Genomic DNA, 16,026 nt, shown 5'->3' on the forward strand with positions numbered 1-16,026 from the left:
GGGACTTCCGGCAAAGGCCCGAAAGTGATTGGCGGACGCGACGGAACGGAAGCGGAAGTGGCGCGGCGCGCAGGCGCAGCGGCGACCCGGGGCCGAGGGGAGGGAGCGCCCGGCCGAGAGCGATGGAGTCGCGGGGGGAGCCGCAGCCGCAGCCGGGGTGCGTGAGTGCGGCCCGCTCCTGCCCCGGGGCGCCAGGCCGGAAGTGGGGGCTTGTGTGCGGGCCCGTCGGTCCAGGCGCGGGTGCCCCGCAGCTGGGCCCGGGTTGCGGCGGGGCGCGGGCGCCGGGGTGCGTGTGTGCGCGGGCCGGATCCGCATCGGAAACGAGGGCCCGCCGGGGGCAGGTGCTCATTTCCCCCCGAGGTCACGGCGGGAGGGTCTGTTTCTGGCGAAGGGATGTATGACAGTTCCCGACGCACCTCGGGTGCAACAGGACCCCTCGCCCGCAAGCGTTGTCCGAGCATCCTGCGGCACGGGCGGTCTGGGGGGCCTTGCCTCGCGTCATGCCCTGCCCCGACGCGTGCAGATCCAGAAGTGACACTGCCGCTACGGCGGGAAGGAGAGACGCCGGCTTCGTGCGTGCCGGCTCGTGTAGACAGGCCCCCAGTTACATCTCACCTGCTCCCTGTCATCTCTTGGGTAGCGTTTTGAAAAAAACAGGCCGGCGAGGAAAATTAGCGTTGTTTGTCTTCATGGAGGTAAAGCGCGGGCGACGCAGATTAGGTGTAGCTTAGCTCCCAGCCCAGTATCCACAAAGAGGGACTTTTCACGCCAGTAAAACAGTGTCGTCGTTCTGCCACCCCCTTCCTCTCCTCCTGTAACTGTCAGATCGAGGTTTGGTTTTCCTCCCGGTTTGGCAGCCGTTCCCAAGCTCTGATAGATTTAAAACAAGGCGCCCTTAAGTACCACCAGCAAATTTTGGTCGCGTAAAGTAATTATAATCAGCGTGTGAACATGGACCACGGGTGGGTTGTGTGCACGCTGCCAGCAGTGCCCGGACCACGATTTGGGAGCCGCTGGTCTTGGAGTCGGCATCGTAACTTCAGAGCAATGCTGACGAGGTGCTGCGTTGCTCCATCTGGTTGTAGTGGAGATAGAGGTTACAGGAGAGGAACGTTTCCTTAAGTTTCGTAAAGGAAGAAATCTGGATAGACCAGGGTCCAGTTGATCTGCGTGCGGTGAAGCACTTTATTGGAAAAACTCAAGGGGGCTTTGACTTGTTGGCATGACAGACAGTATCCGATGTGGTGGCTGATACCACGTGGTTGTATATGGGCCACAAACCTCCCACTTTCTTCCTGGTTCTTTTCAGCTGCTGTGTTTTTTCTCAGCATCTCTGGATTTGCACGTGGGTCTCTTGTGCTGTGTTCTTGGGAATGTGTGAATATAATGTAGGAAGAGGCGCTAGGTATTATGGGTGGGTGGAAACCGCTGTTAATTTTATGCCTGTAAGAGAGACAGTAGCTAGGATCATGTGCATTTGTGTCTCTCATTCTTCTCCCCGTAGTGTGCAGCCTTCAAAATAGTATTGGCCGTTGATATGGGTGAGAAAAATATTCAGGATTCTGGCAGAACAGGCCATCATGTCCTGTCTTCCCCCCCAGTGTTAAAGTATCGTCGTGTCAGGCTCTGAGCCAATCTTCAGTAAAAGTTGGGACTTTCTTAGAGCCTGACTAGACCCTTGGGGCCACTGTGGGATGCTTGACGTCTCTGGTGCTGATTGTTGCCGAGCACGGAGCGTTCAGCCAGACAGATTGATCTGGTGTAAAAATGTACGTGTTCTTGGGCTTGGTACATTGAGCTTTCTTTTTTGTTTTTCACGTATTGGCAATTGGTTGCTGCAGGCCACCAACCAAGATAGAGCTGCCGTCTGAGTTGGTACGGCAAGCTTTTCTCTGCGTAGAAGACTTTTTACTTCGCTCCCTTTCAGACAGCGCAGACGCGAAAGGTTTCCATTAAACTTCTGGAAACTCGAAACTCTTTTCACTAAAATGATTAAGATCTGTTATGCACCAAACCCTTTGTCTGCATAGAAAGAATCCTGCGCTTCCTATTGTCAAGGGAGCATAGGAACCGTGCACCAAGTTTTGGCAAGTTCTCCATCTGTTAGGCTCTCATGCTGCACTCCATAAATGCAGGGATCAATGTTTACATACTGCTGTATAACAAATTAGCCACGTTGAATAAACACAGGTGTCAGTCACCTCTTTTGTCAGAAAAAGTTTGTTTTGTGAGAGAGCCATGTCCTCTCTTGAGCTGCTTACCATCGAGCTCTTGGTGAGCGTGCAGGACAGCCGGATAATTCGGTGTGTACCAGGCTCCCAGTTGTCATAGGGAAGTTGTAAATGTTGTGGATTCAGTTCTTTGCGGGTATGGTGGTGATGTGGTTGTGCTGTTAAAATCACATGGATAAAGAGGAATAAACTACTGGGATATATAATACAACAGAATCCACTTGTTGCAAACCAGCTTGAAGAATGAATCTGCTTATGTGAAAAGAGTGCCCTGATTTCAGTCCGAGTCAGTAGCAGCTCTGGAAAGAGTAGCGTTTTGGGCAGCCAGAAATCTTCTCTGGAGAAAAATGACTTAATAAGAACATTTCACAGTATACGTGTGTGCAGCACACGTTCAGAGAAACTGTACCTTTGCAGACCTGGATAGCATTAGCAGTTTCTAAAGCTAACTTACTTCTGTCTGAAAAGACCGAGACATTGCTCGCTCCCTCAACTCGTAGCCTGGAGAAAAGCTGCAGGGTGAATTACCTACTTCTAGCCTCCTCCTCCTGCTACCCTGTCCCAATGGAGTCTTAAAGCCCCGAGCACTTGGCTATTGGTTTTCTCATTTCCCATTGTCGGCATGGGCTAGAAAGGACCGGATGGCTTTCCATTTGGCATCTAATTCTAGCCTTGTCTTCAGCAACCTTCCCTCCGCTTCCTTCATGGTCTCCTAGCTCCATCCCATTCCTCTTTCCGAGGTCTCATTTAAACATCAGTCGCCTGTGTGGAATGGGAAACAGAACTACCAGCTCTGCTGCCACACAAGCTCCAGGATAAAGCATGTGGGGTTTGGTTTAGTTTGGTCTTACCCTAGCAGCAGCCAGAACGATTTTGGAGGCACCGTCTCAGTGTCCCGTTCTAATGCTTTTTGCATAGATCCTTCCGGACCACAGGGGCTGCTCGTGTACGAAGCCAGCTAATCCACCTGAAGTGTACACGTGTATCAGTAGCTCTAAGCTGGGTATCGGTGTGCAAGTAGTGGCTAATCCTGGGATTATTAGCTTCTATTATACCAGGGTACCATGAGAAATGAGCACGGCTGAGATGTGCTTCAGCAGATAGGCCACGGAAATGGGCTTGTGTGCCCCTTCTTGGATGCCACTGATCAGAGGTTAGTAGGGTCAGGCCGCAGGGACAATTTGACATTTCTTCATGGAATAAAATTGACTGAAACTAATCTCCTAGGTACACTGGTTTTCAGCAGAACATGTAAACTGATAGTCATGAATATCCCTAAATGCAGAGCTTTCAAGCCAAGCTGGCACTAGTCTTGACTCTGCTTGTGTGCATTGCAGGGGACTTTCACTGTACAGTGTAACAAATATTAAATGTTGTTTCAACAGGAATAGAATGAGCCAGGGAGACTCAAATCCAGCAGCCGTTCCACATGCCGCTGAAGATATTCAGGGAGATGACAGATGGATGTCACAGGTAAGATCAGATAACACAGCAACCAAATTAGGTGGGGTCCTCTTTTCTAGGAAGCTGTAAGGCCTTCGGGTGCATGATGGGCAGAATAATGGCACACACATTTTTGACTATATGGCCAGAGCAGGTCAGCTACCCAAAAGCTGGCAGCGCTGTGGATATCTGCTTACGATCCAAAGACAAAAAGCAGCTTGGTGGCATCACCCAGAAGCCATGTTTTGAAGCAGGTTAGCCAGATAGAATGGCCATTTAAAGTGTTAGGACTTGTGTAGGACAAGGAGGAAGGGGCTGATCCAAAGAACTAAGCCTGAGAGACAGGTGGGATGGACTGTCACAGAGTCTAATAGCAGGGGAGCTGGTTGGGCAAGTGCCTGGGCTGCTGGCACCAAAGGGACCTGTCAGTTGGGGTTTACGCTGCTGCTTTCTCTTAAACAGCATAACAGATTTGTCCTCGACTGCAAAGACAAGGAGCCCGACGTGCTGTTTGTGGGTGACTCCATGGTGCAGTTGCTACAGCAATACGAGGTATTCCTGAGGGGGGTGACATTGTGGGGTTAAATGAACAGGATGTTGCCTCTCATAACTTGGGAACCCGTGCTCTGCACAGTGCCTCCTGCCCCTTCCTGCTCATACCCCTGCCTTGTCAGCTGCTTTCAGTACCTTGGGCCTCTGCATTCCCTCTTCTTACTAGGTCCCTCCCGCTCTGGCTTGTCAAACACTAGAGGTCTCTTTCCTCTGATCCCTATTTTCCCTGGAGTCTCTCTCAGCCTTCTTGGATTCGCTGCATGCTCTCCACTTCTGTGCCTTGGATCCCTGTTGTGACCCCGCCACATTCTGACCACTGCAGTCAGTGTGGGAGCCCTTGCCAGCACTTGATTGACATTGGGGCAGGGGTGTCTTTCCTTTGCCAGAGAGGCTCCTGCACGGGCCATCCAGATGTGCTTATGCTGGCAAAGAGAAGCGATGCTGCAGACTCCTCATCGCCAGTGTCCAAAGATCAGACTGCAGCAGCTAGGATACTGATAACAATGGATCCTTCCTCTCCTGTCCAGTCAGTCATGGTGACCAGACTGTTCTGCCTGGAGAGACTCTGTGTCCATGTGACCGTTTGGGTTGTAGTTTTAGAACTGCTTAGACACTGAGAGGTGCTGCTGCTTCATTTACATTCCCTCCTCAGATGCCCCATGTTCAGCTGGGCTCTGATTCTAGCCATGACCAGAGACAACTCCCTCCTTTGGTATTCTTTGTCCCTCCTGTGCTGGTTGAGGTTCTCTTGAGCATCTCCCTCTTGCCACCCTCCCAGGGCTGGGGGGAATAAAGACCCAAGACAGGTGCAAAGCTGAGGTGCCTGGTGGTGTCAGTGCCCTTCCTCCTCATGAGTCTTGCTTTTGGTTTGTGAGCTGCCTGCTGATGAAGAGTTTGGGGTTTTGGTCAACAGAGGTGTTTGACTTGAAATAATGAATTGGTTTCTGGTTACAGATCTGGCGCGAGCTTTTCTCACCGCTTCACGCACTGAACTTTGGGATAGGCGGGGACACAACAGGACATGTTCTATGGAGGCTGAAGAACGGTGAACTGGAGAACATTAAACCTAAGGTATAAGTGGACACAGAGCTGGCTTTTATGATTTTCTGCATGAAAGAACAATGTCTTAGTGAGTATTTAGCCATTGCAGAACTGAGGGCACCAAATCGCAGTTCCTCTCTGATTAAAGGACTTCCAGCTACTCCTTTAGTGCTCCAGTCTGAAAGGAGTTACTATACTTAGGCTAGATATCAGGAGGCGCTACTTCACGGTCAGGGTGGCTAGGATCTGGAAGCAACTCCCAAGAGAAGTGGTGCAGGCTCCTACCCTGGGGGTTTTTAAGAGGAGGTTGGATGAACACCTTGCTGGGGTCGTTTGACCCCAGTAATCTTTCGTGCCATGGCAGGGGGTCGGACTAGATGATCTGCTCAGGTCCCTTCCGACCCTACAAACTATGAAACTTGTCTGAGCAAAGGCTGGCACTGAATGTGCATGATGTCCTGGAACAGTTGTTTGGTCAGCTAAGCAGAGTAGATTAAAAGGTGTCCAGTAGTGTTCTTGAACCTCTGGAGATAGAGTTGCAAACTGGAAAAAATAATTAATTGAATTAAGTTGCCAGTGGTATATTGTAGGCCTTAGAGGGAGCACTGGTCAGACCAGCAGATTTATTGATCTTAGCCAGGGGTAATCTGTAATGGGTTAGGAAAAGCAGGTTGTGTGCAAGTTAGGATCAAGGGGCATTGGCAAAGCTCTGAGAAGGGGAGGGTGTTGTAACTTCGGAGAACAGCGTAGGTTAACAGAGCTGTGCCATATGTGCTGTCTGGGTGGGCTCCCACACTGCCGTATGTGCTGTGAACAGGTCTAGTTTCACACTGTAAGCTATACAGTCCACGCAGGGACTGTGATACTGGACAGCGCACAGGTGACCACAGCAGACATACAACAGAGACGTAATTGAGAGAGCCCCTGCTAAGCACGTTCATGACTCACTGTACTACTTAATGCCTAAAAGTTTTATAGTTTCTAGGGTCGGAAGGGACTTGAACAGATCATCTAGTCCGACCCCCTGCCATGGCAGGAAAGAGTACTGGGGTCAAACGACCCCAGCAAGGTGTTCATCTAACCTCCTCTTAACCCCCAGGGTAGGAGCCTGCACCACATCCCTTGGAAGTTGGTTCCAGACCCTAGCCGCCTTGACTGTGAAGTCACGCCTCCTGACGTCTAACGTAAACCTACCCTCTGCCAGCTTGTGACTGTTATTCCTGGTCACTCCTGGCGGTGCTTGGGGGAACAGTGACTCCCCCAATGCCTGCTGGTCCCCACTGACTAGTTTATTACAGGCCACAAGATCCCCCCTCAGCCTTCTCTTTTGGAGGCTGAACAGGTTCAGGTCCCATAGCCTCTCCTCATAGGGCCTGCCCTGCTGCCCCCTGACCATGCGAGTGGCCTCCTCTGGACCCTCTCCATGCTGTCCACATCCCTCTTGAAGTGCGGCGCCCAGAACTGGACGCAGTCCTCCAACTGCGGCCTGACCAGTGCCACACAGAGGGGGAGGATCACCCCCCTGGCCCTGCTCGAGATGCATCTGTGGATGCATGACAAGGTCCGGTTGGCCTTCCTAACTGCCTCCCCACACCGCAGGCCCATGTTCATCTTGGAGTCAATGATGACCCCAAGATCCTTTTCCACCTCCGTGCTGACAGGAGGGGAGTTCCCTAACCTGTAGGTATGGTGCCGGTTGTTCCTCCCCAGGTGAATCACTTTGCACTTGTCTGTGTTGAAACCCATCCTATTCTCATCCACCCACCCTTGTAACCTGTCTAGGGCTGATTGTATCCTGTTGCTTCCTTCTAGTGTGCCTGCATCCCCCCACATCTTAATGTCATCAGCAAATTTGAACAGGGTGCTTTTTTACCCCCTTGTCCAAATCACTGATGAAGACGTTGAACAGTGCGGGCCCGAGGACCGAGCCCTGCGGAACCCCACTGCCCCCGTCCTTCCAGGCTGAGAAGGACCCATCCACCACCACCCTCTGGGTGCGGCCCTCCAGCCAGTTGGTGACCCATTTGACTGTGTGGGTGTCTACGCCACGGCCCTCCAGTTTCTTAATGAGAACAGGGTGAGAGACAGTGTCAAAAGCCTTCCGGAAGTCCAGGAAGACTATGTCCACTGCTACCCCTGCATCTAATGATCTGGTGATCTGATCATAGAAGGCCACCAGGTTGGTCTGACAGGACCTGCCACTGATGAACCCGTGCTGGTTGCCCCTAAGCATGCAGTCCCCCGCTGGCCCCTCCTGGATGTGTGCCAGAATAATTTTCTCGAACAGCTTGCCTAGGATCGAGGTAAGACTAACTGGCCTATAGTTTCCCGGGTCATCCCTCCTCCCTTTTTTGAAGATGGGAACCACGTTGGCCCTCTTCCCATCCTCCGGTACCTCACCAGAGCACCACGAGCGCTCGTAAAGCCGTGCCAGGGGACTTGCAACGACCTGGGCCAGTTCCTTTAGAACCCTAGGGTGGAGATCATCCGGACCGGCTGACTTAAACGTCCAGCCCCTCGAGAAGCTCCCTAACTAAATCCTCGCTAACCCTTGGCCTAGGTGTGCCTCCCCCGGGGCCCTAGGGGTGCCCAGCAGGGAGGTGGCTGTCCTGGTCCCTACTTAGGAAGACGGAGGCAAAGAAATCGTTAAACATGTTAGCTTTGCTGTCTGGTGTGACGACCAAGTTTCCCAACGCGTCCTGCAAGGGCCCCACATTACCCGGGACCTTCTTTTTACCTCCTATGTATTTAAAAAAGGACTTCTTATTGTCCTTACTGTGGGAAGCTAGTCCCAGTTCCAACTCCACCTTGGCCTTCCTAACTACCCCACTACATCCCCGAGCAACTGCAGAATAGTCCTCCCTGGTGTTGACCCCTTCTTTCCATTGGGTGTAAGCCTCCTTTTTAGCAAGGAGACGTTCCCGGATGCTTTTGGTGAGCCATGGAGGCTTGTGTGCTCTCCTGCTCCCTTTGATCCTCGTCGGGATTACCTTCGTTTGGGCTTGGAGGATCGTCTCCTTAAGGAACGACCGCTCACCTTGGACACCTGGCTCCCCTTCCCTCTGGGACCTCAGCACTTTCCCAACTATCCTTCTTTGCTCGTTGAAGTTTGCCCTCTTAAAATCTAGGGCCGCTGCCTTACTGCAGGCCTTTGCCACCTTGCGCTGGATGGTGAATTCCAGCAGGCGATGATCGCTGTTGCCCAGGTGGTCGAGCACCCGCAGCCCTCTCACCAGGTCATCACCCGTGGCCAGCATTAGGTCCAACAAGGCGTCTCTCCTGGTGGGGCTGTGCCCCTCCCGGGTTAGATGGAGGTCCTGCACTCTGTCTAAGAACCGACGTGAACGATCTGACCTGGCTGACTGCTCTTCCCAGCAGATGTCCGGGAAGTTCAGGTCCCCCATGACTACCACATCCTTAGCCTTCGCTACCTCTGTGAGCTGACCCAAGAAATCCTGGTCAAGCTCCTCTCCCTGGTTGGGAGGTCTGTAGTAGACTCCCACTGTTAAGTCTCATTCCCCTCGACTGCCTTGTACCCTAACCCAAAGCACTTCAGAGTGCCCCTCCCCTGACTCCTTGTCTACCCCTTCCCCCAACGGGCCTAGTTTAAAGCCCGCCGGAGTAGGTCCGCCAACCTAGAAGAGAACACGCGCTTACCTTTAGGGGAAAGGTGGAGCCCGTCCCACCCCAGCATGTCTCTCGTTGCGATGTGCCGGTCATGGCTGAGGAAGCCAAAGCCCGCCTCGAAGCACCATTCCTGTAGCCACCAGTTGGTCTCCGCGATGCACATTTCATGCCGTCTGCCTCCTCCACTCACTGGCAAGGATAGAAGAGAAAACCACCTGTGCGCCCATCTCCTTCACAAGTGAAAAGCTGCTGTAGAAGGGTTGTGTTTTAGTGACCAGGCTGTGCATAGGACTTTGAAGGGAAATAGCCTGTCTTCTCCCAAAGAACTTAGTCTAAATTATGTGCATGCGGTGTGTTGGGAGGGCAGATGAGCTCTAAGGCATTGTAGGAGTCTGCACTGGGCACAGCATACAAGGGAAGAGATGTTAGACCTGTCTTCCTGCTGATCAGAATGACTTCTCTTGACATGACTCTGGGTGGGAGGGCTGTGGAAAGTGACTGGTATGTTGGGCCTCCACTTCTGGCAGTGGAGAATATGCTCCAGCATGGATTTCTTAAATGTTTAAGCCTGACTCTTAATTGTTTTGTCTAACTTTGTTAGAGACGGCCTGCATATTTACCATGCCAACAGAGCTAGCGTGGCTGTTCCCACTCCTCCTCCTTGTGTATTCTGCTATACAGTTCCTTTTTCCTCCTCGTAGGTCATCGTTGTCTGGGTTGGAACAAATAACCATGAAAACACAGCAGACGAAGTAGCAGGCGGAATCGAGGCCATCGTGCGGCTGATAAATACCCAACAGCCACAGGCCAAAATTATTGTGCTGGTACGCAGCTTGGAGGGTTGTGATAACATGGCACCACTGGACTAACCCAGGTGGTCTCTGTACCTGTGTCCAGGTGCTGTGGGGAGTGACCTTTTCATGTTAAGGGGAGGATGATCATTGTTCTTCTCAGGAGTACATACTTAAAGATGTCTCTTCCTGTTAGCTTTACAAATGCGCTCTCACCCTTCTAACTCCCGTCAGCTGTAAATTGTGCTTATCTTCTTATGGGAGACATCACTGTCCCAGACAGAGAAACTGAGGTTTAGGTGTCACTCCAGGGGATGAGGGTGGTGACGGTAGGGTTGGACTAGAATTTCTCCACACTCCTGGCCAGATGGTGTGCGTCTTTCTGCTACAAGTAGAGCTACCCAAGAGAAGGACAGCAGCATTTAATGTATGCTGCAGCCAGTGGAGGAGCAGGTTCTACATGCTTTGGGTTGTCATCTTTGGATGGTTTCAGTTTAGAAGTAGGGTCAGAATCAGATGTGCAGAGGGTGGAAGTGAGAAGCTCAGATCAAGTGTCCATGAACTACCCTGTTGCCCAAATCATGTAAGAGCTTTTCTTTGTCACTTTGTCCCTGGCATCAGGGCCTGCTACCTCGAGGTGAGAAGCCAAACCCTCTGCGGCAGAAGAACGCCAAGGTGAACCAGCTGCTAAAGGCCTCACTCCCCAAACTCCCCAACGTCCAGCTCCTGGATGTCGACATGGGCTTTGTGCACTCAGACGGCACCATCTCATGCCACGACATGTTCGACTTCCTGCACCTGACGGGAGGGGGCTACGCAAAGATCTGCAAACCCCTCCACGAACTGATCATGCAGCTACTGGAGGAGACCCCGGAGGAGAAGCAAGCCGCTCTGGCCTGACCAGCTAGCATCAGTGTTAACATCATCCCAGCCCCATCACTGGCACTACAGAATCCTTCTTTCTTAAAGCACTTTCCATTGTAGAATGTTACCGGATGTTCATATCTAGTGTTTTGACGGGGAGGGCTAATGTCACACTGGTCTTGTACATAAGGGCAGGGCTGATTTGTTTTACTGCAGGAGGAAATTCACCGAAGAAGAATTTTACTTTTAAACCATTCCTCATTCAAAATGCAAACAACACAGTCACCTCTGTCCCCCTCGCGTGCGGTATTGCTCCATGGCTGCCCTAGAACCCTGTCAGTCTGTAATAACCATGCACAGCTCGTGGCTTAGCCTGCCCTGCCTTAGGGATTGTGCTCTGTGTAATTAGCTTGTGAACCAGAATCACATTCCACCTGCTAAACACAAAACCGCTGCATTTTTTTCAAAAACAGTTTCCATCTTTTAAAGTTGTCTTTACTAGGTTTTTTCCTTCCTTCCCCACCCCATTCCCCCTCCAATTATGCTTGTTGCTTTCTGGCTCTTTCTTTTTGAGGCAGTATAAAATCCAATGTAACTGGAATTCAGATATGTGAAAAAGCAAAGCATTAGCTGAACTGAACTCATTTAACACTCCCCTGATATCGTTCATGTGCTTATTTTACCTTGTCTGTGGCAAACTTCATTCCATTGTTGCTTCATCTGTGGGCAGTCTTGTTTGGGTGCCGCTGGATATCACGTCTCCCCTAGACCGTGTCTCTAATAGAACTTGTTCTTTGTTCTCATTTGTGTCCAATGTTGCCAGCTGTTACTAGTCCTTGGGATAGGAGCCTCATTTTCCAGTACATGTCATGCAGCCCTGTCATTGCCCCAGAAGTGTAAAACTGATGTTTTGCCCGCTGCGATGCCTGTGCCACAGGACTCGGCAGTGCTGTTCATGTTCATGGTTCTGGTTTTTTAAGCATGACTGTTACACCTCTTTCTTAAAGAAAAGGTCCAGGTGCAGCTACCCCCTTTGCAAGGTCTGAATCAGTCTAAAGCTTTACAAGTTCTAAGGTGTATATTTCTTTATTGCGTCTGTTTTACTTGTACAAACATTTTATTCAAGCAGCCAAGGCCTTTTACAGTAAAAAATTGAGTCGAGATGTAGCCTCTTCCTCTCCTGGGTGCTGCCTTCCCCTTCCTGCCCCCCTCCAGCCAAGGGAGCCAGTGTGGAGAGTGGCCTGCTTGCAGGGACTCTGTCTTGCTAGAGGTGTTTTTTTTTATAAGAGGGTTAATTATAGTTTGTTAATGACGATATACAGCCTTCTTTCATTTAACGGTGAATGGAAAACTCTTTTGCTTCTCAATAAGAAACTGTCTGAGACCCCAGATGCAGAGCCCTCGCGCTTAAAAATAAAATCCTTTTAAACAAAGTTTGTTCTTCCTTGACTTACCTACCAGAGCTGGAGCTCAGCAGTGCTGTTAACCCACCGAACGGGTCACATCACAGCTAGCTAACATACAGCAGCCAATGCAGAACTTCGCACTGCCTTCAGTGCTAGTAAAGTCTGCAGCCTTGAACTGTCAGGGTGGTTGGTGGCAGGTAAATTGAAGAGGAACTGATTTTTGTTTTAAAATACTTTTTTAAACAGGAGTTCCATTCACTGTCCTTGGTAACAGGAGAATGGGTTATTTAGCCATCTAGGTTGTTCTCTCTACCCCACACCGAAAGGTATGTAGGTACTGTATATAGGCTAACTGTGTGTGTCCTTTTATTATAAGAAAGGGTTCTCTTGTTTAATGCAGGCTCTAATCTAGCATTAAGAAATCCATTCATGTCCAAGTTATGCTCCCCTGCTCCTGTAGAGTTGGTCATAGCAGGGTTTCTGTCTGGATTGCATGCATAATGTGTATTTTTTTTCCCATGTATGTAGCCTACACACAGGTTTGATGAATAGGCTGAGACTTCCACTTCCCAGGACACAAGGCGGTGGCACGAGTGTGGTCTCGCCTCCCCAGCCCAGCTGGGGCTGGGGGAGTATGCCAGGGGCCTGTTCCACCAGTGTGTTGAGCAGCGCTGCTACCATTCCCCCTCCTGCAGCTCTGTGGATAGGCCCTTAAGGGATCATTCTTCAGTCCTTCGACAGGGTAGAAGTCCCAGTGCAAGAGCTGGGCAATAAGGAGGAAGAAGGTGAGTGAAAGGTTGGGAAGGCAGGGGGCTTGGTCCTGCCCCAGCTAGGGGGAGGGGAGACAACCCAGGTTCCTGGTCCACGAATCCTGTGGGGTTTGAGGCTAGAGTGAAGAGGCATCAGGCTGATTTGATTTTACACACATACCTCTTCCCTTGGTGTCGCTGCATTGGTGAAACAGCTGCCGTTTGGCAATGTGTTCTTCAATAAGCACTGACTTCTTGCCAGTGAACCATCCTCACGACTGAGGCTGCATTCGGTGGCAAGCGACAGGTTGGAGGGAGGCAGGGTCGGCAGATTAGCAAGTCCTTTGGGTAACGAGTGAGCAGCTCGGACGGCTCTCGGCACTCAGACGGGACTTGCTAGGGTGCCGTGCTCTTTACTTCACTGCCCTCCTCATCTCCAGTCTGCACGGACCACCTCCAGTGTGTGCACCCATGCGTGAGGCTCTAGAAAAGGAGAGTCGTGTTCCCTTATGCGGGACCCCGAGGCTGCTGTTCTGTTCCTGCTGCAGAAGTGACAAGACCACATCCCCGAGTGCATGTTCTGAGGGGAGGGTCAGGACAGAATATTTTTGTATCCAAACGAGCCTGATTGTGAGATGTGTAGAGCGTCTGCCGCTTCAGCTGTAGGTGACTGCTCCGGGGAGCAAGTCTAGAGACTGCTGGTGGGAGTTGCCTGTGCTTAGCCATTACAAATTCTTCCCTTGTACCCGGCTGGCTGTGAAAGAACCAGCCTTTTCCGAACGTCTGTTGTTTTCCTCAGTGAGCTCGTTGCGGTTTACAGTTGTCTGCTGAAGCCTGGAATCGCGCCTGTGCTGTGGTGTGTGAGCATTGCCAATTTTATATTTATTGCAGTAAAGGAAATGCAAAGGAAAGGCTGACAGGAGAGAGTCCTGGCCTTGCGTGCAGGTGCAAGCAGAGGCCTCCAGGCCCAGGGTGGGACCCTCGAAGGCTGAAAGCTCACAGTGTGCAGCCCTGACCTGCGGTGACCATCAGGCCGGGGGGCCCTGCCGCGCCGCTGGGCACTGACAGAACCTTCCCCAGGATAAGTTTTGATTCTGCTTTGGCAAAAATGCATTGACTGGTAGAACTCACTCTGTTTAGTGCATATTTCAATATAAATGTAAATGTTTCACCCCACTGCGTTCTGGTGTGTGTCTCTTTCTCCAGCTTCCCCAGGGTGCTTCAGTAGAGCGCAGGGGAACGGGCAGTGGCTAATGGCTGCAAACTGCTATTGCCCATCAGATGCCGAAGCAGGGTGAGAAAACCTTCGTCAGTAGAAACCGGCTGTGCTTGCCCTGTGGCATTTGGTCACATGCGTTTGGCCCCTTGTTCTGATCTGAATCCCCCTGGTTCTGTTCTCTTAGTTACTGGCTCAGTTGCGATTGGTTTGTGGTTTGCAAACGGGTGCTGAGTTTTAGTTCTGCCCCAGGCTGCCTGTGCGCCATTGTGTTCAGATGGTTTGTGAGCAAAGTAACGTAAGCATGGGCCCGAGAGTGAATACTGACTTCTGCTTAAATGTTCATGGATGCAGAGAGGGGGGAGTTGAGGAGTTGCAGCCCTGCGGTGGAAGGGGGAATGCGCCGGTACAGAGTCGCCAATGACTCATCCTTAGTGCTGCCAGCTCCGCTGAGGGGCGCGGAGGGTCCTGGCCTGCACAGTGCTCTGACAGCCACACAGGGAAAGGCCTTGGAGACGGAAGTCATGGTTGCGTTCGTGTTTTGTCTGCTTGCACTTGTCCAGCAGAGGAGACGTGCCGAACCTGCGCTTCGGCATATAGTTCAGCCCTGCCTAGGGAACTGTAGGTGCCCAGGGAGATGGGATAGATATAAACCTATAGCATGAGCACAGATCTTAAATTAAAAAGGGCAGGGGAGGTAGTCAGCAGGCTGCCCTGAGGCATCACTGATCCCTGTGCAGGTGGGAGGGGTGTCTTGGAAGAACAGGTAGGGAGGCATTGCCCTCATCTCCTGAGCTGAAACAGAAGCTCTTTGGGTTCTGGCTCCCAAGCCCCACTCCGCATGGCTGGGGGCAAGGAGCAGCAGCTTGGCAGGCCCTGCACTCTCACGGTCTCAGCTGGGCAGAGGGCTTCCCCAGGCCCGCTGCTGCTGGAGAGCAGGGCAAGGAGCCTTTTCCACAGAGACTGAAAGGGTATGAGCATCAAGCGTTACAGGAACGGTCCACCTCCGAGACAGCTGCTGAGCTTGCCCCTTGTTATGGAAACCTGGGTTACAGCAGATGCTCTAAATAAATGAAAGGTAGCTTTGCAGTGATCTCCAGGCAAAAGCCCAAGGTCTGAGTGACAAGGCCAAAGAAATGTTCCCTGTGGCCTCCCAGATCCCCCTCGCACTCCTATCTAACATTTGCAGGGGGCTGCGCTCGCCTCTGCATAGGCCCCGGCTGCGATAGCCCCTGGACGGGAGGCCCAAGTGCCCTCTAGCGTCATTCTGCTGTCACGTGCCACTGACTTGCTGTTTCTTCCCACGTTGCTTGCACTGTGCCCTGTGACTGTGCACGTTGGCAGGGGAGAGTCCTACACAGAGGTGCAAGTTCATGGATGCAACAGGCTGCAACCAAGTATCGGCACTTGGGAAGATGCAGGGGATGCTATGCTTCTGTCTGGAAACCTCCCCCACGAGCCAGTGACGTGACTCGTGGCCCCAGTGATGATCTGAACTAAGGTCTCCCTCTAAGAGGGGGCAGTGGCTGCTGCAGGTCCAGATGTGAAGAGTTACCTGCTGCATCTGACTGTGCGTTGCAGCTCAGGCCTTGGCAGGGTTCTCCTTTTGCTCCCGTACTCCCTGGGGCGATGTGAGGGGCCGTCTGTGTCCCCACTGCAACACACGGAGCGTGTTAGGATGTGAGATGAGGCAAGCGTGCTCTCTGCTTCTTCAGGCTTTGCCTTCTGCCCCAGACAGCAAGTACATCCCATGTGTGCCTGCTGGCGAGCGGAGACAAACCCTAAGCAGAATCTCTCCTTGCTGGAAGATGCAGAGGTACCTTACAAGGAACTGGACCCTTGCAGAAATGCTTCCAAGCGCCATTGCTGTCACGGAGCCTCGGATCTGTGGGTAGGGAGGTCTAGGATTTTCACCCTGGGTTGAAAAAAGTTGAGAAACAAATGCACCTGCAGTAGTGCTTTCCAAACGCTGCTTTTCCACCTTGCAAACACCGCAGCTGCCCCACGGATGTGGTGAGGTCCCGGCTGGAGGGGCCGCGTCTGCTTCGGTCCCTGCTGGGGGGGAGTTTCAGAACTCGCCGTCCGACCAGTTGCACGCGGCTCTGG

General features: G+C 51.9%; 1 protein-coding gene across 1 annotated transcript; it reads left to right on the forward strand.

Annotated features, from left to right (window-relative positions):
• Nucleotides 1-25: 25 nt before the first annotated feature.
• On the forward strand, nt 26-13,880 carry PAFAH1B2 (platelet activating factor acetylhydrolase 1b catalytic subunit 2). The gene is made up of 6 exons (XM_090026865.1): nt 26-157; nt 3,617-3,704; nt 4,137-4,226; nt 5,181-5,297; nt 9,596-9,718; nt 10,307-13,880. Exons 1-6 carry the CDS (start codon nt 123-125, stop codon nt 10,583-10,585), a joined length of 732 nt encoding a protein of 243 aa, XP_089882991.1. The 5' UTR covers nt 26-122; the 3' UTR covers nt 10,586-13,880.
• The last annotated feature ends 2,146 nt before the right edge of the window (nt 13,881-16,026 follow it).

Source organism: Crocodylus siamensis, chromosome 14 (genome assembly GCF_052110815.1).
Source record: "Crocodylus siamensis isolate JL-2025a chromosome 14, ASM5211081v1, whole genome shotgun sequence".
Lineage (NCBI taxonomy): Eukaryota > Metazoa > Chordata > Crocodylia > Crocodylidae > Crocodylus > Crocodylus siamensis.